The following is a 25,616-nucleotide window of genomic DNA, read 5'->3' as shown; positions in this document are numbered from 1 at the left end:
GAAACGCAGTACTCCTCAAACCAACAAGTTTTCACTTCCCCTCTCCCCACCAAATTCTCCCATTGCTTTACAGGAAGTCTCCTCTTTCCCCACCATTATTCTTTTTACCACATCCAAAACCAGTTGTACACTTACTATACTACCCCTCCACTTTTGTTCCCTGAGAAATTTAAGCTCTTTTTTCTCATTCCTGTACTGTAATGGAACCCTGAGACTTCTTGAAGTATGCTCATTAAGTTCATGCAAATAAGAATCAAACATGGCATTTGGAGGGGATAAATAAAACACCAGCATATCAAACTAGTTCTAGCCACTTTTAGTCACTCCATGAATTACAATTTCACTACAAATTCCCTAGATGTACAGTAGGTATTTTTATCCATGAGTTCCCATAGAAAATATGCCAAAACTGAAAACTACTCCATGAATGTCTTGTCTCTTTAGGTTTGGTTTAAATAACAATTATCAAACGTTTGGAATGAGCAGAGCTTTGTCTGTTATTGACAGGTCAGTACTGACCACTTGGTATTCACAATTCAAAAATCATTTCAAATTACTTTCAAGAAATTGTTGGTCATACAAGTATATCAATGAACACACAACACAAATCTACAAGTGAGAAACTGTACTTTGAACCAGAGGCTTTTTTTCTTTCAAAAAAGACAAATCATGTCAGCAAATACATTTCCTAAGACAGGTAAATATTCACTTAACTTTATTGCCTGTTTTTGCTTCATTAATAGAAACTGCAGCAGAACTGAGGATCACAATGTGGAGGTGCACATTCTTGATAAAGTGGTCAAATCCATTTCATTGTTGAGGTTTTTGTGTTCTATTTTTCTTTTGTTTCAAAATCTTTGTACAGTAAAATTGGATCATTTTTTCACAATAAAAAGAAAAGTTAGCTATTCTATGTTACAGCTTGACGAGATAACATTTTACAACCAAAAACAGAAGAGAAATAAACACAACACATTAAAAAAAAGGAAGAGATACGTAGAAGTTAAACAAAAATCCTCCTGTGTTATTACAAAATATTGTTTCTTTCACAACTCAAAACACACACACACAACATTCGTCAATTCATTTGGTTGGTAGTCAATTGTTTCTTTTAATTAAACAAGTACTTTCATGCGATGCGGTCTTACCAAGCTGTCCTGGTATTACTTCCCTGCTTCATTTAACAACGGGGGCAGAAGGGCATGAACAGTTCACAGATGTGAACAACAAATTAAGATCGCAAAATCACAAATATATAAAAAGGAAAGTTCGTACTTTAAATAATTTAAATAAGAATTTGTCAGTTAATGAATCTAAAAACCTTCATCCCCCAATACTATTCATTTCCTTCCTACCATAAAACTTGGAGGTAGGGAGTGAACAACTTTAGGATTATTACAACAGGATGTACTACAATAGTTTGCTTCTCCCATTCTTCCAATACTATCACACAAACTCGAGAAAAAAAAAGGAATCTACAGATTTTGAAGTAGTTAATCACACCTCTCATACAGTAAAACAGTTGTACTCGAAGGGTAAATTTCATTTATTCATAAAAAACAGACCTACCCTCAAAACCTTGACACTGAATATCACACACGCCATCCTGATGTCTTAGCCGTGAACAAACTTGTGGTCAGTGGTGGAGTAGACAAAAGAAAGACTAAACAAAAAGTCAGGATGAGAATGTCTATCCATCGTCGTCACTCGCCTGAGAATACCGTGACCCACTCCATAGTTCCAAGATTTATCAGGAAAGCAGGCAGGAACGAACACATTCACTCACTCAGAATAATAAGTCTTTGCCACACTCTTCTCATTATGCATCATCATCATCCTCTTCCCCCTCCCCCTCTCCTTCCCCTTCATCATCTTCTTCCTCTGCAAGACAAGAAAATCTGTTAGAAAATTCAAACTCAAAATATTATTAACAATAGCCTTCGTATGCCCATTAATACATTCCTTCCACCTTTACTGAAAAAAAAATGAACAATTACATCAAAATGCAAAACAATACCTTTCAATCACATTTCACTTCACTTCCTGTAACATTTATACCTTCACCATTTAAATGACGAGATTGAGGGATTTGAAGCAACAAAATCCCATGACATGCATTCCAGTGCTGATGATTTTGTAACCAGGGCAGCACTGAATTGGTCTTGCACATTCCCCTCCCCAATCTCTATTGGTATCCTCACTTAGTGATGCCAACCCTCCCCTTACTCCTGTACCACACCAGCCTGGAGGGACCGATAAGCGCTATACAAATGTTAAAACGACTGAGCCTGCCTTGAACAGGTTTATTTTACTAGTTGTTTTACGTCGCAACGACACAGATAGGTCTTATGACGACGGGACAGGAACGAGCTAGGGGTGGGAAGGAAGCGGCCGTGGCCTTAATTAAGGTACAGTCCCAGCATTTGCCTGGTGTGAAAATGGGAAACCACAGAAAACCATCTTCAGGGCTGCCAACAGTGGGGTTCGAACCCACAATCTCCTGAATACTGGACACTGTCCGCACTTAGGCGACTGCAGCTATCGAGCTCGGTCTTGAACAGTTAAGAGTATTCTGTAATTGTAGTAATCTAACATCTTGCAACATCGAGATGGTTTTTTGTTTGATATCTGAAACCATCTCTTTACAGTTTCGGCTTATAACTTACATTCTTCAATCTGCCAAAACTAATTCTGAATAAATTTAAAACTGAAAAAGTAAACTTATAGTAACAAAAAGTTTGTTTCTTTTTAAAGCATATTCCTGTTACCATATGCTTTCTTTTTCAGGTAGTTTATTTATTTTTATTTATTCAAAATGAGTTTTTGCAGACTGAATAACCTTAACAGTTATAAAATAAGATGCAGAGAGCTTGATTCTTGTTCATCCCAGAACCTCGTTTTAATTCAGGCTAAAAATGTAATATTTCCACTTGATTAATGTAGCTTAGTTCTACACCAGTATTTTGTACTAAAGCACAAAAGTTGAACATTAACGCACAGGGTTATCCATATATAACCTGATCGCTCTCACGTGGATGAACCAAGGCAATACACATAATTGGCCCAACTTTTTACAAGGATACAGTAAATGGAGAGCTGAAATACCATTCTCACCCCATTTTTCAATCAGCTAACAGAAGAAACATTCATATTACTGATTTCAACAAGATCCTACAACTGCTCCTACAGCAGAGTCCACTGATTCAATTATGAAAGCATTTGAAGATAGTGATCAATGCTGGTTTAAGGACCTGCTGCACTCCTAATCAAACAGTTTGCAATTATTATTTGTGGGGTACCCACAAAGTGTACCTAAGAAATCCATGCCAATTGGGGAAACTTCAGCAAAACATACCAATTGCAGAAAGAAATATTACAGTGGCCGAGCTAAATCTTGTCAGTTGAAATGTGCTTACTTGGTACAGTGCCTCTTTAGCTGCGGAAGGACATTTCCAGCACTTGCTATGAGATAAGAGTTGAGTTTAGTTTATATGCAGATTTACAGTTAAGAAACATAGACAGTACAGGCCGGCTGTAGCCAAGTTGCAGAAAACAGGCCTCTAGCAAAAGTGCCAAGCTAACAAAAAGGAAGGTCACAGGCGCACACAATGACCATTTGAAACTGGACGGTTTTATTTTTTTTTAAAGGCGCAGCCTTGTTGGAACAAGATGCAAACTCTCCGAGATAATATAATATATTTCCTCAGGACAGCTGGTCCAACCCTGGCAATAGCATCACAGAAATTGGTCACTAATCTCAGCCACCATTTTATATAAAAGTGAGAATACTAGGGTCACGTTAGTGGGTCTCTGGCAAACATACCTCCCCTCTACTACTTTAGATATAGTTTCACACAATTTTTATAGGCTTTTTCTTCCACAAAGGGCCTATGGAATTACCAAAGGTAGCTTAACTCTTAAGTTCATTTAGTGAAAATGGACTAAGCAGTTCTCCACATATATTGAAACTTGGGTTCAACACCTTCTGCACCAATAGTATCACATGGACTGTATTTTTATTACCTGAAATCAAGAAGCAACTGATACTTCCACCCCCCTCCCCCCACCAACCCGCACACCAAACTATGTACTTGGAACCCTTTCTGTTGCAGGTTGTTTTGTGTGTGGTGCCGAAATACCTTCATCCCACTTGTAGGATCTTTCCTGTGGAGAACTCTGAATAAGTTTTCATAATATGAGACTTCTGTGGAAAGCTTGGGAGTATTAATTCTACATTTCAAAATTAAGTAAGTTAATGGCTCACAACCAAAGTTTACATCCTGTACCACTAAGCAAAATTAACGATGACCCCTGTACATCAATATGAAAGCATACTAATAACAGTTCATACTCCTAACCTAGCGTGAAATTGATTAGCATACATATCCACATTAAAATGTCTCATTCTAAACAGACCAAGGGATGCTAGTATAAAAAAATCACAACATGGACAAATATTAAAAAAACATTTACGAACCCTACACCTACGAATACTCTTATGTATAAAATGGTTAATTAGTCATTACTTTAAGGGGAAGCACAGTGCTTAAAATGAACAAGGCAAGTGTTAACACCAGTATATTGCAGTTTAGCATAAAGATGGGCATTAACATAGTAACATTCATCTGAACAGAAAGCATAGTACCCAGACAGGGTTGAACAAATATGAAGTGATGCTTTATTTAGATGTGTGCATATTAACTTGTCACTTGGTGGTAGTAGTAAAAGGGAATTGAGCCAATGGCACAGGGTGTTCCCAAGCAGCCACACATCCAAGTACTGACCATGCCCGATGTTGCTTAACTGCGGTGATCGGACGAGAACCGGTGTATTCAACAGGGTAGGATTGTTGGCAAAAAACAGTGCGAACGCAGTCCCGACTACCAAAAATTACGCGCCCGAGATACCCACATTTGGGGTATTCGCAGGGGTCAACTCACGCGAAGTGCACTGCAAGGGCCTCACCCTGGGGGAACCGCCTTGTTGATCACGGTAGCCCCTACGCCAGGTAAGTACAACAGTATATATGCAATGCACAGGAAATAGAGCTTCATTTAGGCACACACATAAAACAATTACAGCAGCTCAGCAACTTGCTTTCTTTTTCTTTTTTTACTAAATTCAAGATCCTATGGTAATCGGGTGGAGTTAATAGCCTAAGCGCCATATGACGAAAATTTGAGATTTTAGCACTAACTTGTAGAGACAAGCTTGAACTACTTATAATACATTCCCCACTGTCTTACAAGAGGGCATTAGCTTTCAGTAAACTGAAAAAGTAAGCGACATAGCAGGAATCAGTTGAACTGCAAACTGCATCAGTAGACTATGCAGCGTTCCATTTTGCATCATGACCAAGCGACTCATGCCTCACATTGCGTTGTGGATGACAGCGTTTTCAATAGTGGAAAGTTATTGACGTAGTGATACACTGAGTGGTTTATCAAGTACTTCTGAAAGTAACAAGGACAATGCTACTAATACAGCTTGCTAAAATGGTTACATCGGAGAATCATTCTAGAAGAACATTCTAGGGTTAGTATCAAAATGAGATTGTTGTACGGTATCTAATACGGTAGCCTGCAATGTAAGTAATATTTCTGAATCGATATATTTGAAGAAGCTGCGAAGGCTTCACTGTAAGTGTTTAAACAAGTTATGCTAGGTAATACGTGGCAAATCAGTGAATTCCAGATCAGAATAATGAATGCAGTTACTTTGCAGATATGTTAGCGTGCCCTCATATTTCATCAGCGTTTATACACTGCAGAGGACTACGTAAACATAATGAGAAACTGCCGGCGGAAAAACCCCATTGTTGTTCGCCAAGTGGAAGACGTCGTTCTTCAGTTCAGCAGAACTAATGATCTTGAATCGGGAAACAGATGTCCATGGTTGCAAGATTAAGGGACAAAAACTAAAAGAAAGCCAGTACTTGAAATCACAGCCGTTCAATACGTACGTCAAAACTAAATTTGATGGTGAATATAAGGAAGTAAATCTAAATACGTGAATACTGGGACGACCCCAGGAAACTAGAGTTCCCTTTAATCAGACGTTAATACCTCTGTGGCCAAATGGAAAACGTATCTCTGAAGCCAAACTTGGAGCTACTGATGCACCTAATACAGATGCCAAACAATTTTACCAGAAACTTCAAAGAAATTCTGACATCATGGACGGATTCAATGGAGATCCTGACTTCGAGATTGAACGAACCGAGAGTAACAATCTTATTACCTGTCCAGTGTTTTATATGAATTTATGGGAGCAAATATTTTAATCACATTTTCTGTTCATGTTGTTTGACTGAGGTACTTAAAATTCTATACTATCTTTCAGAATCGCTTTATTTTTCTTGGAATAAGGTAATCATTACCACATATACTGACATTCATATCCTTTACTTAGTTTAAGGGACTGCCATTCTGATCTCGGTCAACGTTCCTTAATAGTATGACTACCATTCTACTTCGCAACTAATGTCAGCAGAATAAAACTTACCCATAGGCTTGAAAATATCACGTCAGTATTGTACTCTCAGAACATAATAGGCCTATATAAAGGAAAATCCATAAAGAAATATGCATTGTATTGACTACAATAGCTCACTTCGTACCATTTGTATCCGACTCAGATCAGTTGAAATTCATCGAATCAGTAAGTGGTTATGGCAGTGACTTTAGGGAATAGCTCCCCTTCTAAAGTTTCTCCATCTAAAACTTAAAATAACGTGCCAGAGTTGTGGTGCAGCTCGTGATGGTTCAAGCACTTAGCGCAGTAGGAGATTCAGGTTTTAATCACGACTGCGGTCACATATTTTTTGAAGTCTTACTCAGTAGATACTCAACAGTACGGAGTTATTGATGTAGCATTGTGATGCATTATTTGCACATGAGAAGTACCTTAAATTTCATCAGTAGACTAAGCGCCAGGTTTTTATTTTTCAAGAAAATCCATAAACTGTGAGTATAAAAATGTTGAAATTTGGTGAGAAGGTATAATCTATTGTCCTACAACACTAGGAATACCATGTTTTGCAAAATTACGTTTGCTTTAATTTACACACAAACCTAAAGTTAAACGCGAATATCTCAAAACCACCTTTTGGAGCTTGGTCTAATGATGCATAACAGCAACCAATTATACTTGGAACTTGGCCTGGAACAAAGTGCTGGATGAGAAATGGTGGAGAGGAACTACATTTGCCCCCACCTGGTGTCAGCTGCAAAAGGGGATATGATGATCCTATCGGTTTGCTCACTCTTCATCCAGTTTAGTACAAAAGCATATCGTCATTGCCGGGACAAAACCTCCTATGAGAATTATTTTAGCTTAGAACTTTGGCCGGTAAGGTTCTGTCGCCTAAGGTGCAATATTGTGTGAATATTGCCAAGGCATTCTCGCTCTTCATAGTGTATGTGCTGCGGGTCAGTATACTTACAAAAATATTATCACATAGGTTTTGTCCCGGCAACGACGATATGCAGGCTGAAAAAAAAATGGATGTACAGGACAAGTTGACAAAATATTTCCCACAATACCATAGAGGCAGTTTAAAACAATCACTGATAAGTAAAAAATACTCCAGTCCTGCTGATTGAATCATATAAGGGTTCACTGACCATAATCACTGAATTCTAGGAAGATCCTATTCTGTACTATATGCTTTTTACACTTCCCATTTTTTTTTGCAAGTAGTCTACTATTGAAGTTTTTTGGCAACAAGGCTGGGAAAGGGTTAAGATTAGGAAGGGAGCAACCACTCCAGCATTCACCTAGTGTGAAAATGGGAAACCACAGTGTTCTCCCTAGGACAATTTTAGTGGGCACATAGGATGTCTGTTTTAACAGACCACCTGGCAAAAAATCTAGATACGTGCCAGTTGCACATTATGCAACGCAGAGGTGGCCTCGATATCATGGTTTATTATAACCGGTCCAACGTCGAGGTCACAACATTATGTTTCATTCTACTTGAGAAGTTATTTATTGAAGTTCTTTGACCTGATCGAGGTAGATTGATATCCCTGGAGTTTCTAGAGCAAATCTGAGTGCACAAAGGAAGACATTCTGTTATCTCCATTGAAATAATACGAGATATATGTAGCCGTGTACCGACATGGTTACCCGCGGTCTGTCAGCTGTGTTTTCATTGAGTAGTGCTGCACATGTGTTGTGCCAGGCGCGTTCTGTGAATGCGAATTGTCTCAGTTGAATTTGTGATATAAAAGCGGCAAATGTGAATGAAGAAGTATGTATGTATTTATCTGAATTAAACAATGAGTTTACAGAACTGTCGAGTGAAGATGAAGGTGTAATGAACTTGCAATTGAAATGTCAGCTACCTGCGCATAAAAAAGCACGGAATTATCCCAGACTATCATATTCTATTTCTGAAGATTCGGAAGAGGAAGTTCCAGTGACTGCTACAAAAGCAAGACGCATGAAGGTAATGGGCCGGTGCAGAGGAGGAGATACGGCACACGGCAATGCCGCTTCTCAGGTCAATGTTGATAATTTGAGCAAATGTGCAGAAAATACTTCCGCACACACAAATGGGAATGTACATTTCATGACCGTGAGCCTCCTAGACTAAGTTATTCATCAGGTAAGAAAACTAGAAGACTGCAGGTACCTCCTAGCTGAATCACTCCACTTCAGTTTTCGTTTTTTTTTTCACTTCTGCACTGATGACTTTTGTGTAAAGCTGTAAATAACTCACTAGACTCAAGTTTACAGAATATAATAATATAATTATAGTTACTAATAAAAGTGCTGAGTTTAATATGACTAGATAAAAATGTGCAAAATTAATTTGGACCAGACTATTAGAACTAGGACAGAAAATTGGACTGCAAAGGGTTAATACATACTTTAGTCATTGCGTGCTCTAAATTAAACTGTAAATACTGTTTATTTAAATGAATAATCTTCATTGTTGGCATAACTGCATCAAGTACATCAGTTTAAATGTTTAACTGACTACAACGTAATGTCGTGCAAAAGAGGTGCCTGGATTAGCATGGAATCGCACGAGAACACAATTCCTCATGTCACAAACCCGGATAGCACTCCACAGCAACAGAGTGGTAAGATCCGGCGTTTGATTATGAACGAGCAGAACACTAGTTGATAATACTCTGATAAGTCTTGTTCGTAGCACTAAACACAAGTTTGCAATGTTTACCTGTCTGATATTACTGTTAATACCCTCTGTGGATCAGTGGTTGAGTGTCGGCCCCCGTACCCCAAGATAGGTTCAAACCCGACAGAGGTAGTCGGATTTTTGAAAGGTGGAAAAAAGTCCATTCGACACTCCCATGTTGTACGTCTGCATGTAAAAGATCTCGGTGACAGATTTAGTGTTTACCCGACAAAATCCACTAAAACTCAGCCTTAGACGCCCAAGAGAGATTTGGTTTACTCTGCCACCCAGTAGGCCTAGAGCAAAGCGAAACGTCAAAATTGACGGGCAAGCAGCTAGAGCTCAGCAACTCAAACCGAGACCCCGCAAGGAACGCGAACTTCGAATAACTTGCTCCTACCCTTCTGTCCCTAGTCATGTACGACCAATAGTGTGTACAAGGGCGTCTCTCCTCACGAGCCAATAGAAGTGAACATCTCCCATTGTTGCAGATTAGAGACTGCAATTCAGTGCTCGCCTAGCTCTCAAGAGAGACGTTTCCACTAAAGTCAGCACTGAAGTGCTCTAGCTCCGGGCCTTCTCTACCACTGCGCACAGCTTGGCAACACCAAGCATGAACCAGGCCTACCCACCATCCTGCCTCAGTCACTCCTACTGACAAAACTAGCGCTTACATCTCTCACATTCCAGGGTCTTACTTCAACTTGTCATGCTATAGATGGCGCCAAATAAAACTGAATGCAAGGCCAGCCACGCAACCCAAACTTCGTGACCAGCTCTCTCTGTACACTTTCCATATTACCAAAACTGAAGTCTGTAATCTGTCCCCCACAATTCCCAAAAGGCTGCAGCCATATTTCTACCAGCATCTTGCTGAACTTACCATTAAAGACTTCTATGACGAGGAATAACTTACACTTAAGAATTCCGCTTAAGATAAAAAGCGTCCAATAAAGGTTATCCCAATGACAAAAAAATATTTACAACTAAAAGAGACCCAAGGAATTAAAAGACTAAGCGAGACTTTTTCGAAGTATCAATGCAATATCAACTGATGTGCTAATTTTATGGAAGGAATTTAATGGACAACAAATAATGTTATTCGCTTCACATCCGACTAACTACTTTTACGGTTTCCGGAGACGCTGAAATTTAGTCCCGCAGGATTTCTTTTACCTTCCAGTAAATCTACCGACACGAGGCCGACGCATTTGAACACCTTCAAATACCACTGGACTGAGCCAGGATTGAACCTGCCAAGTTAGTGTCAGAAGGCCAGCATCTCAACCACTCAGCCGGGCAAACTATTATTACTTGGAACTGAGAGTAACAAAATCAAAAACAGAAAAAATTTCATAGCCTCTAAAAAAAAAAAAAAAAAAAATAATAATAATAATTTGCTACAAAGAACAATATTTCAGATGTGCCAATTTTCAAAAGTAAAAAATCGGGAGTTTTTTGCGGCATATCCTGGACATGCTGGTCCTTCTTCACTCTTCGCTGATCACAGACTTATCTCCCGCCAATTTTTCTTGTTAATACCGAAATATTGTATGTATTTTATTAATAATAAAATACTGCATGTATCTGAGCTTTAGAACACAACTTCATAGCAACTGCCTTAGGCTAATTCATAAATTTCTTAACTGGATGTATGCTCAAACCTTGTTGAAAGGGCCTGGTTTCCAGAAAAAAAAAAATGAAATGTTGTATGACTTTTAGTGCCGGGATATCCCAAGACGGGTTCGGCTCGCCAGGTGCAGGTCTTTCTATTTGATGACCAGCGCGTCGTGATGAGGATGAAATGATGATGAAGACCCAGCCACTGTGCCATTGGAATTGACCATTTAAGGTTAAAATTCCCGACCTGGCCGGGAATCGAACCCGGGACCCTCTGAACCGAAGGCCAGTACGCTGACCGTTCAGCCAACGAGTCGGACATGATTTCCAGAATTCCTTTTTGAGAACCTTTAATCTGAATTGAGATTTTGTCCTTGTAAATATCCTAACACCGAGCTCGATAGCTGCAGTCGCTTAAGTGCGGTCAGTATCCAGGAGATAGTAGGCCACTTCTAGCCCTTCCCTGTCCCATCGTCGCCATAAGACCCATCGGTGTCGGTGCGACGTAAAGCAACTAGCACACACAAATATCCTAACCTCACAGCCTGCATTGCTATGTGGAAATAATAAAGTAAAAAGCATTTTCTGTCATATTTAAGAACACCACCAGCTGATTCCATCGGTCTTTCCAGTACTCACTGAACATCAATTCTCTCGAGCTACTTAAAGAACTAGGAAAAGCCAGAGATATTAAAGAAATTACAGGTATACTAAATCTGTTCTCAAAATAGGGAGATAAGTCTCTGCGAACAGTAGAGAAGGAGGAAGGACAAAAAATAAGTAGTCTACCACTTAAATCGAGGGAGGCACATCTGATATTCGTATTACTTCTCTATGCATTGTATTTTGTCAGAGGCATTTCTTACAAATAATAAACAAGGATTATATCAAACTAAGACGGGCTCACTAAATATGTATTTTTTTTAAATACAGCCACAATAATACATTTTGCTTAATCACACTCCTCCCCCCATACAATGCATACCATCCAATGACAAATTTTGTAGTTACTTGACGGAATCTGGCATAATCTGCTAAATAGCAGTGAAAACTGGGGTAAAACACTGCCATGTAATTCAGGCTAATTTAGGTGCATCGGCAAGTTTGATTACGGTAATTGCAATGACGAAAAGAAAGGCTGATCGCTCTATGATGAAAAATACCTGTAATTCTCAGAGCTGTACACTGAACAGTCTTCATTTCTTGTGCGACATACTTCAGTATTATTAACAGTGTATATTACCACGAATACTCCAATTGACGAGACCCTATCGTGAAGGCTTCCACGTACTACTACATAGCAACCCACAGATATAACTGAATATTTCATTTTCTGCAAATAAACAATGACCTGGAACCCTCTGTATCTTTACACAAAACTCTCACCAATTGCACTCCTGAAACTAATTTACACTTCCCATACTACCAGAATTGAGGTCTAATCTGTCCCCATCTCATCCCATAGAGCTCTAGCCACAATTATAACTAGCACTTGGCTCAAATAAATCATGTCAAATATGTCAACACTAGAAACAGACTGCCAAGATTTGAACGGTGCATTGTTAATTCAACTGTACAAGACCAAATACTGTCGGGAGATCAGAAGAATGCACATGCCCCGTGAGGCACGGGGCAAAGGGGTTTTCACCGGCTGAGCCAGTGACGCAATGGTTACCATAGCAACTCCGCTACTACCCAGACGACTTTATATTATCTTCTACTGGCAGCTCTTCGCTGTTGTCAGTTGTAATCTAGCAAACTGCAAAGTGTGAGTCAATGTTTTCGTGTAGCAGACAAGACCCGATCTGTCTGGGCAGAACAGGAAGTTCGTGCTTGCAGGCCACATTCCTCATTCTTGCATTCTTCTCATCTCTACACAGTAGGTAAGAACCGTATACACAACTTCGAAACGCTACTTTTTGATCTCAATAGCATTTAGCTTAGCCTTTAATAAGGTAAACCCATTCTGTGTTATCTCAATAAGCAAAACAAGATTATTAGCCCCTGATAACAGTAACACACGCGTTCTGATGCTTCAAAGGATTTTTTGTTAGACGTTTCTTTACGTCGCACCGACACAGATAGGTCTTATGGCAACGAAGGGACAGGAAAGGGCTAGGAGCGAGGATGTGGCCGTGGCCTCTACAGCCTCAGCATCTGCCTGGTGTGAAAATGGGAAACCATAGGAAAAAACATTTTTAGAGTGGCTGACAGTGGGAATCAAATCCACTATCTACCGAATACTGGCCGTACTTAAGCGATTACCCCTATCGAGCTCTGTAAAGAAAATATTAAAGGGCTATGAAAGGCATGGAGCCAGAGAACAACCTCCCATGGAATACCAGAACAAACCTGGCCACAAGTTTCACGATGGAGGGCATATCATCTTACCTTCCCCTTCATCAATATCCTCCTCGCCTTCCGGTAGCTCTTCCTCCTCCTCTTCTTCCTCTCCTTCTACATCTTCTTCATCCTCTACATCTTCCTCTTCTCCATTTTCCTCTTTTTTCTGTTTCTTTACATCTTCGCTTTTGGTCTGCAAAAGAAAGAATTTCTATCAACAAAGTAATGCACATTATATTACTCTAGGACTAAAAACTACTAACTACAAAGCACAAACAGATAAATTAATGTCAAATTTACTCGCATCATTATAAAAAAAACCTCTGACTACTTGCACAATTACAATCACTCTACCAGCTGGCAGAAAAACTAGATGTTGAGTGATCCATGGGTTATTAAGACAAAAGGTACCCATGAAATGTCACTGTAATATTCGTCCCAAATGGAATATAATAATTCATTTTACTCAAATAAAGAGTAAAATCTGCGGCAAATCAAGAAATAGTATGATATATTTTACTTGCAGGCAATAATATGGATACATCCTTCACTACCTTAGAACTATTTCTTTCTGCTACGTCGCAGTGCTTCCGGAGGTGTTTTGTTTGTCCAACACTTTCGTGTGTGATGTCTCTTGCTCACTGAAGTTCTTTGAATTAATCAGACATCGTTTTCTTCATGTTGCCCATTCGTTTTGTGCCTAACTCATGCATTAAATGATATATTTATTGGTCCAGGGATAATGCCATTTTGCTGTTTGAACTGCCCGCGCTAGTCACCTGGACAAAGATAATGACAATTCACAGACATAGCACTCCCATTCGTCGGTGCAAGCCCTACACCTCAAAAAAGAAAGAAAAGACTGCACGAGCAGCGGAATACAACAAAGGAGCCCCGTCTACGGCCTGCAAGTACGTGTACGTACACATATTTCTCTAAATACATCTCTAGTAACGACGGCATTTCTTAATTTACCACAGACTTCTCACTTTATTGGTGTAAAAGCAATTATTACGTTCCATTTGGGATAAATATTACAGTGACACTTCTTGGATACCTTTGGTCTACATAACCTGATCCGTGGCCAGGGTTTTAAAAATGTTGTCATGTCAACACGAAAATGCCGCCAGCGCTCATTTACAATGAAAATATTGAACAGGGTTGTAGTGTAGAATAAACTTTTCATCCCCTTTCAAACATCCGACTACCTCCGCCGGATTTAAGCCCCACGATCCAGAAGCCGATCCGATACTGCCACCGATTCTTAAGAGGCTACAAGTTGAACGTGGAACCAGAACCCCAGACACAACTTCCCAGCTTGAAACTTAAATAGATTAAATGCTTCAGCTAACAGGGGCGCAGGTTCGATTTACGGCTGTGCCGACGATTTTAGCAGCGCTCAGTTAATTTCTCTAGCTCTGAGGCGGAGTGTTTGAGATCATCTTAATACACATCTTCATTACCATAAAACATATTAAGCATGAAACACGCAACAATATATCCCTCCACATACGGTTCGTGCCAGGAAGACAAACTTGCCTTTAAACTGCGCTTGGGTTTCATCACTGTCGATTCTACAAATTTGGGGGGGGGGGGGAGAAAGCTAGTCAAGTGTATGCATATATATATATATATATATATATCTTTACAATTTGCTTTACGTCGCACAGACACAGGTTATGACTCTGCAACGATGTGAGAGGGAAGGCCTAGAAGTGGGAAGGAAGCGGCAGTGGCCTTAATTAAAGTACAGCCCCAACATTTGCCTGGTGGGAAAACGGGAAATCACAGAAAACCATCTTCACGGCTGTTGACGCCTGGTTCGAACCCACTATCTCCCCGCCCTTAACCGCACGGCCAACTCGCCCGGTAGTATATGAAATATAGTGTAAAATAACGATACGCGACCGGACCACATCATTCTCCATTAGCATAAGGGGAAGACAACATTAATGGCTAGGCACGTTTATCCGAGTATCTTCCGAGAGGCCAAAACACCTCTATAAGACTGAACGTGAAATTGTCGAAGATTTTTCTAACACACTTGTTCGATTTCCAAACAAGAATATTTGCTTTACGTCCGACTTACTACTTTTACGTCTTTCGGAGGAGCCGCGATTTCGTTACGAAGTACGTATCCATAGGAAAAGGCCCTGTGCTCTATGTTTTATTTAACCGTGATTCAACCGAGGTACCTGTCTAGTCAAATCTAAGAAGTCTCATCTTGGTAGAGCGGGAGCGATTTTGTTCGGGGGAGGCAGCCTGCGCTCCTTGTCAGCAGCTATCATTATGCCGTAGTCTTGGATGGCGACCCCTTTTTTTCAGGCTTAACTTTAAATATGAAACCGCAGTAAGCATATTCATTCCATCTTAAAATGGCAATACTGGGATCACTAGTCATTTTAATATAGTGGTATACAATACAATAAAGCGAAAATTATACTGTATGAAAATTAAAAAAAAAAAAAAGACAAAACAATATAAATACACGGGCGCGCTCAAATGAGGAAACCGCAAAGTTAACAATAGGAACTTGCAGTAGTATGACAATCCTAAAAGGGACATAGTTAAAACGCGGATATTAAAGAGGCGGAGATGGCGCAAATCATTACATAATTGGGCAAACATTAACTTGAAAGATACTAGAGGTAAAACTATTACAACAAATGTAACATCTAGACGTTAATCTCGCTTTGTATGTCGCCCAAGGTATGAGTTCCTAAAAGTAATGAAGACCAAAAAATAGACGATGTAGGGAGAGACGCTAAATGAAAGAACGTCTATCGGAGATAAAGGGCGGGAAGAGGTCGAGAGCGAGATAGTATGAAAGACAGAGAGAACGAAACCTCGCCAGGATCGATTTTCGGGTACCTGAAGCGAGGCTAGGTTCTCGACCCCTCCCTCTCTTCACCCGTTGCTCGTGATAGGACGCTCGCGGCTACTCTCCCCTCGCACTTCCCCTTCTTCAGCATTATCATACTTTTCTGTCTCCTCACCCAGTACGAACTTTATAGCGATAAACTGCACCGAATAGGAGGCAAGCGGAAAGGGGAGAACAATCGCTCAGAGGAAGACTGCGCTCGAGCAGTATCTGCCGAATACATACAATTAAAAAATTAATGAAAGACAATTCAGCTTAAAAACGCAGTGAAACTGGAAACGTACCTAAGCCTTTAAAATTAAGATAAACTAGAAATATTCAACTTAAAACGCAGCTAAACTGAATACGTACCTAAGCCTATGAAATTAAGATACACTAAACTAGAAATTTTATTTCATTCAAGAAACGGTACAATTAATATATCTCGCGTTGGTTAACTAGCCCCTTGAAACGCGAAAATAAGATGTTTTTAAGTCCTTTCCAGTTCTGAAGTACAGACTGTCTCAACATGTACAAGGTCAATGCCCCAAACATTGTAAATGAGAGCGTAAAGGAACCCTCGAACTTCAAACACAAAACATCCGATTTTGCACTACAGATCAAACAATGAAAATGCATTGGATTGGTTCCATACAATCAACCTAAGACGTATGATATGATAAAGCATTCGTACAAATCAAATCGTACTATGTAAATTACAATCTCGAACGATAAGCAAAACTAAAGAGAATAATAATTACTATAGCCTCCATTCGGGTTCCTTGGTCGATTTACTATTGATTCCCACCTAGCCTCTCAGCAAAAGACCGCCACGTTCAAAATGTTCGACATCCTAGCCTCCAACAGGGGTAAACCTAAATCACAAGCGCGGGACGCCTCAGACCATTACGGCAGAAGAAAATTATAAAAAATACAAGTCAAACCTAAATGAAATGAGCAGAAGTATATGAAAATGCAACCCAAGTCGAAAAAATCCTCCCAATTTTAATATTATAATTCAGAAATTAAACGAGCAGTCGCGAGGTTACCCGGCCGGCTTTCCTCACATGGCAACAAATTGCCCGGGATTCTCATTTAAACCGAAAATATTCCTAATACTAACAATAAAACATAGGAATACATCCTAGAAACTAAACATATATCCAAAAACACAATGTACAGCATATACAAATGTAAATACATATCAGTTGCAGGAGACATAGTCAAGAAGCGTCGCCCAATATAAGCCCACGAGTGATAGTTCTGATGCTTTTATTTGTGCTTACCTCTGCTGGCCTTTTCGTGCCTTTAACTTCTGCTTTCGCATCTCCACCTGCTTTTTCGTTGTTTTCCGTAACTTTATCTACAGCGACTTCGGAGTTATTTTCCTTGGAACTCATCTTTTCTGTAGAGTTTCGAAGCGAACTACTCGTAACGCACTTCCAACTGGCTTTGTTCAAAAATGAAGATGGCGCGGGCTTGGAGCTCGATAAACCGGTGATTGGTTGATGACGCAAAGAAGTATTGGTGGAAAATATAAAGAACAATTATCGTCGCAAATAAATCAGGCAATAATACTGAGTACTAAAATAATTATTTAGATCTTAAAATTCACTATTTACAAAAAAAATAAAATCATATTTTGCTCCGACGAGGGGTTGGAGAGTACATTAGCCCAGAGTGCAAGGCTGGGTACGAGATTACTAAATTGCTTAGCCTATGGTATCTATAAATATTGACCGCCATTTTCGCTCAATTTTCACCATGATATTCTCGAACCCGAAATTAACAATCATTATGCAAGTATCACTTGTCAGATAATTGTTTCTACAATGAACATTACAAAATATATCCAGCCAACGAAACAGAACTCTCCCCATTAATTGCCTGCTCCATAAGAAAACAGATTTAACTTAATTAAATTTATTACCCGAGAATAAATTTAAATTTTAAGAGAGAAACACTAACAGTTTGAAAATAAAGTGCTGGACAACAATGCATACAACTATCGTTACGTATGGCGCCCAACAGGGCTGGGATATTGAGGAACTGTCAATAATATTTATAATGTAAATAAAAGTACGCATGCACTTTAAGGAGCTAATCTGATTCTTTTTGGAGTTTAATTGTGTTAATTGAATGTTTTTCACACAAACTTGTATATGCTCTACATGAATGAGTTATTGTCGATATTGTCGAGAGTAGTTGTACAGGTTATGTGTCAAAATGCTCAATACGTAAATATCAAAGAGAATGTGTAAATATGGTAAATATGATTCAAAACACTGACTCAAGATACGAGTCAAATGAAATTTAGACAGCAATTATGTAGAATTCTTGAGCGTCATTACTGCTAAAGAATTATTATAAAATTATTATAGAAATTAAATTCTCCGATTTTTCCAGCGTTTTAGTATTGTTTTGGGGTATTTTGTTGGTATGTGTTGGTGATTTGACTGGTGTAGCACGTATCGAACTTCCTTCCACCAGTCGCCACCTACATCCTTTCTTCACGTAATCCAAAATGGTATGTTCGGACCATGTGAATTTTGGGCTATAATATCAATATTCATCAACATTTCAAAAATAGTTTTTTGAAGTATCGTGACTAATTTACTGATGTCGACAAAGTGAAAGTTTTAATTTTCTAAAATAATTCGTTTCACGGTAGAGCTGATCGTTCATAGCTGTTGTATAAGTTTGTAAAATGTGCATTCAATTTTCAGGTGAATGTACCTAAACAACGTCGCACTTTCTGCAAGAAATGCAAGAAGCACAAGCCTCATAAAGTGACACAATATAAGAAGTCGAAAGAAAGGCAGGCATCCCAGGGAAGGCGAAGATACGACAGGAAACAGCAGGGATTTGGTGGTCAAACCAAACCTATATTTCGAAAAAAGGTAAACGTAATTTCGATTGTTCATTCGAACGGCCAGTTAGAAAAAAAGTCCTTTATTACTATTATATACTGCACAATTCTCCTCTATTTGGGAAAATCATGGTTATATTTCAGTAATATAGAACGTTGACAGTTGAAACCCACGTTCACCAGCAACTGTTTGATCAGGTAGTACTGTTTGTTGTTTAATAATTCGATCAGTCTTCAGTTCAATAAGCGGTAAGTTTGGGAGTAAGGTATAGTTTCTTAATTTGCAGTTATTTTCAGCTACCTAGATTAATGACAGCTCAACACTACCACCGTTCAGTGATCATAGGTATTGACTGATTGCGTTTTGGTCCTCTCATTTTCTACATTTTGAATGACATATTTCGGTATAATTTTACCTTCCGCAGCCCAGAGTTTATTAACATTATAAGGAAGCGAAAATAATGCACTTAGAATTCCTTTTAGAAAAAATATGTGTTCATTGCAATGTCTAGAAACCCACCATCTCAACCTCAGCAGTACATTTACTTTTATAACCTAATAAAGAGCAGGATCACCGAGCTCGATAGCTGCAGTCGCTTAATTGCGGCCAGTATCCAGTATTCGGGAGATAGTAGGTTCGAACCCCACTGTCGGCAGCCCTGAAAATGGTTTTCCGTGGTTTCCCATTTTCACACCAGGCAAATGCTGGGGCTGTACCTTAATTAAGGCCACGGCCGCTTCCTTCCCACTCCTAGCCCTTCCCTGTCCCATCGTCGCCATAAGACCTATCTGTGTCGGTGCGACGTAAAGCAACTAGCAAAAAAAAAAAAAAGAGCAGGATCGGCCATGGCTAAAATAGCTACTTGCATTCTCATTGGTCATTGTGAACAGAATATGATGTCATTGCCATCAGTGCTGATAAATTACAATGTAATTATTAATGTAGTAATGGTCCACCTTTCAATACTATAATATGTAATATTCTAAATTACATTAATTAGGGACTAGTTTCGGCCTGGGCTGGCCATCTTCAGCCTTAATGTAAAACACCTAATAACTAAACAAATGTACATGCACACAATTGACATAAAAACAAATGAAAACATAGGTGTTTTACATTAAGGCTGAAGATGGCCAGCCCAGGCCGAAACTAGTCCCTAATTAATGTAATTTAGAATATTACATATTATAGTATTGAAAGGTGGACCATTACTACATTAATTTAATAATTACATTGTACTTGCAATTCAATACGGATCAGAACCATGAAGTTTATAACCTATGATAAATTACATAAAAACACAAACAAGAAACACCACACGAAACTAGAGGCATAGGGCCGCTTCGAGGCTCTAACCATTCAGACCAAGGGTCTTGTCCAAATCCTGTCCGTCCGCACAGCAAGAACCAGTCCAGACCAATGGTCTTGTCCAGGTCCTATCCTAACCGTCCGTATGGCAAGAACCAGTCCAGACCAATCGTGTTGCCACACGAAACTAGGGGCTTAGCAGCTTCTAACCGTCCAGATCCTATCCTAACCACTGCCTTCGTAATATACAGGCCGTACTGTAGAAAGCGCGCCAAGCCAATCAGCTGATCAATTAAGGCGACCTAAGCGAATGTTACAAATTGTACTTGTGAATGTAATCCATAAGGATTGGGGGCATTCTTAGGATAATTGTGACCGTTGAGAGACAAGCATTTATATTTAAGTATATTGCATGTTTTTCCTTTAAATTTATCACATCAGGATTTACGTAAACAGCTGTTATTAAGATAATGAGACCTCATAGTTTAGGTTAGGCATGGTATCTTCACGTGGTGAGTAATGTAAATTCAAGGGACGTAATATTTCTCGTGTAATTTATTCATTTAATTGTTATCGTATAACACGTTTTTGTGGAAATATAATGTGCAACAAATTTAAATACAGTGTGTGAAAGTTCGCATTTGACACAATGCTAAGAACTTATGCGTAGCACGGCGAAAATACAACTATACAAGTAAACAGATATTAATATTTTCATCTTCTTCGTATGGGGGCAGGCTACCTTTATGATAGACGAAAATCCCGAACGGATACCTGTTGCGAAGAATAAAGGTGTATGTCTCACTCATTTTCCAGAGCTGATGATGAGTTCTGCTTTTGACTTTCTTGTTACACAGGTTTACCACAGAGCGTTTTATTGTTGATACAGAACAAGTATGAAAGTGGACAGTAACCAATCGAACCTACATATGGTTATTTCTTGGGTTCGTAATGTTGAGTACGCGCTGCCTTTTCTCCCCAAAATTAATGTGAGTAAAAACCATTCCTCAGCAGCGTCCGTGAATGTGGGAAGTAACTAATAGATCTGGCTGATCAGTGCATTAATATTTGGAAAAACTTGGGCTATTCCTAAACAAAAAGTGATACAAATGTCTGTATAGAAGAAAGGGCTCAGGCAGTCTTTGAACGATAGTGCCAGAAGTGTCAAACTACAACAACAACATAAAGCTACTGTATATATGGCCATTTAGAGGTATGAAAGTAAAGATTACTATTGCACGTTTGTTGTCTCCATATTTATATTAGTGCATAATACTTTTATTGTTGGGTACATTGACGAGTAAAACACTGAAATTTTGACCGCGTAGATTGCACTTCAAACCTACTCCTCCTAAAATTACTTAAGAGTTTTGATGCGATTACAGGTTTTAGTGATCTCACCTGTAATATTAATACAACATTTGTAAATTTTTCATAATTACAAAAGGTACAGACGCATCATGTCCTTGTATTACACGGGTCGAGCGGAGGAAACAGTTCGCCTCTTTGTGTGACGTCATCGGAGGTACAGTACGGCCTGTACATCACGAAGGCAGTGTCCTAACTGTCCGCACAGCAGGAACCAGTCCAGACCAATCGTGTAACAATAATCACCACCACCAGCTATCGAAGCACCACTCATTCGTAAGTATATAGGTTGGCAGCACTGAGTACCGCTTGACATCATCCTTCCCGAGCGTGTAAACAATTGACAGTCGTTTCGCGCGCAGCTGAATGTAGCAAGTACTGGACTGCGAAATGAAAAATTATAATCATATTCCTTTGGCTATCTACCCCATGATGACACTTCAGTTTTCACTAAAGCCAGATTTCTTGGGTGAATGGTTGCTGACATCACCCTGGGCTGGAGTGGAAAATGTGGAGTAAGAAAGCCCAAATTTGGAACGAAATTGCAGATCTAATGAATGCTGATTGTTCTTTGTACAGAGATGATACTGTAATATTCTTTACAACAGGCTTCGGTAAAACTTCATACTTAGTGTGCGAAAGTCAGGTTAGATATCAAACATGGCACGGCTGGACGTCGCATAACATGTCAACTTGTGCATTCTTAGTGACAAGACCATTGGGGTGGATTAGTTAGGTCTGGGGAGGGACAAAACTATTGGGCTGGATGGGTTAGTTCCGGGGAGTGACAAAACCATTGGTCTGGATTGGTTAGGTCCGGCTTGTGACTAGGCCATTGGCCCCAAGTTAGAGCTGCAAAGGCCTCTGATATCCCATGTGACACCACCAATGTCAGTGTTCTCCCCAGAAATGTTTGTCAGCCGTGTAGAAGGAATGAGTAGTCAGGCGTGGAATACTTCATAAAAATATATGAAGAATTTCAGTTTATTCCCCTCAGGGCATTACCAGTAATATCAAGACAGCTAAACATTAATGGCAAAACTGAACTATTTTAGTGATCATTACTCCAGCCCGGTCGACAAGCCTTTCACACCTGCGTAACAATTGTTATTCGTTTACACGCTCATGGTCTTCTCAGGAAAGATGTCAAATGTTGCTCAGTGCTGCCAACCTCTGTACTTAGGAACTAAGGAGTGAGTGGTACTTCGATAGCTGGTGGTGGTGAATATTGTTACACGATTGGTGAGGAGTTGTTCTTGCCGTGCGGACGTTAGGATAGGATCTGGACAAGACCTGTGCTTTTATTGTGCTGGGGCTGGTAACGGATTATGATTAACATTATTGACGGGAACGAGATCATGTGCCAATAGGAATGCAAGTAGCTACTTCAGAAGTGAAAGTGGCGTGTAATACTATTCATTATACCCTGCACGGCTCTACTTCTAAATTGACGTTTTGGAAGATTTTGGCTCTCTCTGGTGATTATGCGCTGAAGCATAGACATCCAACCAATCCCAAGCTGCCATTCATATAGATTTATATCGGCAGAGCACGATCTCGAAACCTAGTTGCCAACTATGTTATTTATATTCACCACGTGGTTATCGTATCTCGCTCAGCGTGTATGGTATTTGGTATGCTTTGCGATCTTTTGCATTTTCCTTCAGTAATTAGTGTGTTTTTCATATTGTTGGAGGGTTCCAGTGACTCTGATATTAGTGGAGTGTTGCCTTTGTAGGCCATAACCCCCTTCCTGTGCCAGCCATTAGCGGTGAGTGATGTGTTATTTCCTCATTGTCTTTTATTCTTAATAATATACTTATTAGTGTCAGATGTTGTTAGTACATGTAGTTTTTGTGAATTTTTCAATCCATATTCATTCGTTTTTCTGAGTACGGTATTACATTTTACAAGGGCTGTTAATCGTGGTCGTATTGCATCAGCTGTTCTCGCGGGCGTAGCGCGCTGGCAACAGAGGAAAGGCGATGCTCGTTTGTTTTGCGAAACTTCAATTTAAAAGTAAAGCTGTGCGGAGTATAGGTTATAAAAGTAAATGTACTTCTTGGTGCGGGATGGTAGGTTCCTGGACATAGCAATGAACACATCTGACCTCTTGAGACGCACTCCAAGTAAAATGTCATTAATTTCCACTTATAACATTAGAAATATGTTGTCGACCAGGCTGGAGTATTACCAAGACCAGGCAGATACGTCAAGAACATCTCGAGTTTTTTAAAAAAGAGACCCTGCATTATCAGGCAAAATAGCTTGGCAATTTATTTATGGGAATCTAAGGGTTAAGTAGTGTACACGTTGTGAGTAAGATTATATTAAAACTGCATAGTTCGTAACGTTACCCAAGAAACGTCTCACGACACAAGAAATCGAACAAAGTGAGAGAGTTTCGCACGACCAGGGATCAAACAAGCAATAGAACAAAAAATAAAATAAACACACCCAAGAGATCCCAAGGAAAAGGTCGTCGCAGAGTGTGAAAGCAAGGGTACACGAGGCCAAGCAGAACGATTAAAACTTAATTTTAATTTATCCTTGGCTGAAATAATAAAATTCTCAGATTTTGGTTGAAAAAAGAAACTTTAAATTAAATTGATTTAAAAAGACTTCCGACCATGTTTAACACACTACAAATTAAATTGAGATATCAACAATAAATCAGAAATTAGTAAAGGGGAAAATGCATTAAAACCAATCTCACAATGTTGAAGTCTTCAATTAGGATATGAAAATCGAAAACATTTTCTAGGGCACTAACTCGGTTTGTATTTAGGATTTGAAATCGGTAATGAAACGGCATGCAAGCATCAAATAATCTAGGAGAAGAAAAACAATTATAATCCAATTAACAGCCACGAAGAAATAATGCAGGCTCAAAATCGTTACCACAAGAGCCTCAGTAGGTCAGGCGTAATTATCACGAGACCGGAGGAAAAATCCAACCACACCAGGAAAAATTCCATCCCAATCGGCGAACGTCAAATGTCATAATAATAAGACGAGACTCAAATGTCGGACTCTGTAGAGCAAACGCCCCCAAACTGTTTACATTCTGTTACATCGCAACGGGTCACGTGACACCCACATAACAACAAGATGGCTACCCAAGCAAACCGAGTAGAGCCTCATTCACAATGCAAACGTAACGTAAACTTAAAATTAACGTTAACTCAGAAGTTAGCGGCCATCTTGTCTTAATGAAACCGTTCACAATGCGCCGACGTAAACTTAACTGCAAGTTCGTAAAATTAAGGGATTGCAAACTCCAAGCTCTTGCAGTTAATTTTACGTTAACTTTAAGAACCAGCCAATCAGAGCAGAGGTAAACATTGTATTTTGTGCACGATATAATGACTTCTTTCGATGAAACGCTTGTAATTCTCTTTCAAAACAATCTTTGGAGAAAGAATTACAAACACGCTGTACCGAAAAATTCTAGGTGGAAATAAATATCCTTTAGCAATGAAATCTGACGGTAAATGGCGGGAGACAAGCTCGCAGCGCTGGCGAACGGACGAGAGACAATCCCTGTAATAAATAAAACAGTGTCCCTGTATATTTCTTAACATTATATGGACTACTAGTTTACGAAAATGATATCATCCAAACATCTCATCGGGGTGTGATAGATAGGGGCATAGATGTCGGTAAAGGAGACCTTACATTTCTTTTTATTAGAAAAGGGGAAATAAATCGTAAGAAAGGCAAACAGTTCAGGTTTCATCCACATGTCCAAAACGAACTGATGAGGGTCATTTCTTACATTAGATTACCAAAATCACACTGAGGTAACCTTGGATTCAAGGGATGAATCCATTTTCTGCACCGTTGTTTAGATCGCCTTTTCCCAGGAGCAAAGCAATAGATGTTTGAAGTAATATGAATTCTGCTACCACGTTGTTTGATTCCATCGAGGTATTGAAATATAAAACTGCGAGATAGTCCAAAACCCGACTTCCGTGCTAAATAACATGGCAGTGTTTTGATTGGCTGCTGTGTACTCTTTACGTTAATGTTACGTTTCTCCATTGTGAATACCACAAATGTTACGTTAATTTTACGGTTATGTTACATCGTTAAGTTT

At 39.4% G+C, this 25,616-nt stretch overlaps 2 protein-coding genes, 1 non-coding gene and 1 pseudogene across 3 annotated transcripts in view; 1 reads left to right on the top strand and 3 right to left on the bottom strand.

Annotated features, from left to right (window-relative positions):
• Positions 1–293: 293 nt before the first annotated feature.
• On the bottom strand, positions 294–17,444 carry LOC136881260 (prothymosin alpha). The gene is made up of 3 exons (XM_067154030.2): positions 17,258–17,444; positions 13,160–13,304; positions 294–1,881 (listed from the first exon to the last, which is right to left on the bottom strand). Exons 1-3 carry the CDS (start codon positions 17,369–17,371, stop codon positions 1,820–1,822), a joined length of 321 nt encoding a protein of 106 aa, XP_067010131.1. The 5' UTR covers positions 17,372–17,444; the 3' UTR covers positions 294–1,819.
• On the bottom strand, positions 4,736–4,854 carry LOC136881357 (5S ribosomal RNA; annotated as a pseudogene).
• LOC136881335 (U1 spliceosomal RNA) lies at positions 4,855–5,016 on the bottom strand. The gene has a single exon (XR_010861016.1). It is a non-coding gene; the product is annotated as a U1 spliceosomal RNA (small nuclear RNA).
• Positions 17,445–18,375: 931 nt separating the features above from the next.
• The window catches only part of RpL36A (ribosomal protein L36A), a 44,425-nt gene continuing 37,184 nt past the window's right edge, over positions 18,376–25,616 (top strand). The window contains exons 1-2 of the mRNA XM_067153796.1: positions 18,376–18,498; positions 18,698–18,871. Coding sequence (XP_067009897.1) covers positions 18,496–18,498; positions 18,698–18,871 — 177 coding nt within the window. The 5' untranslated portion in view covers positions 18,376–18,495. The remainder of the gene's footprint in view (positions 18,499–18,697; positions 18,872–25,616) is intronic.

Source organism: Anabrus simplex, chromosome 9 (assembly GCF_040414725.1).
Source record: "Anabrus simplex isolate iqAnaSimp1 chromosome 9, ASM4041472v1, whole genome shotgun sequence".
Lineage (NCBI taxonomy): Eukaryota > Metazoa > Arthropoda > Insecta > Orthoptera > Tettigoniidae > Anabrus > Anabrus simplex.
Note: the sequence above shows the minus strand (reverse complement) of the source record. Positions and strands in the feature narration are given on the sequence as shown.

Bases quoted from the DNA above. Each gene is read 5' to 3' on its own strand.
- LOC136881260 (XM_067154030.2), bottom strand. From the start codon at position 17,371: ATGAGTTCCAAGGAAAATAACTCCGAAGTCGCTGTAGATAAAGTTACG. The intron at 13,305-17,257 runs GTAAGCACAAAT...TTTCTTTTGCAG, and splicing joins GCACGAAAAGGCCAGCAGAG to ACCAAAAGCGAAGATGTAAA. The intron at 1,882-13,159 runs GTAAGATGATAT...CTTGTCTTGCAG, and splicing joins GGATATTGATGAAGGGGAAG to AGGAAGAAGATGATGAAGGG.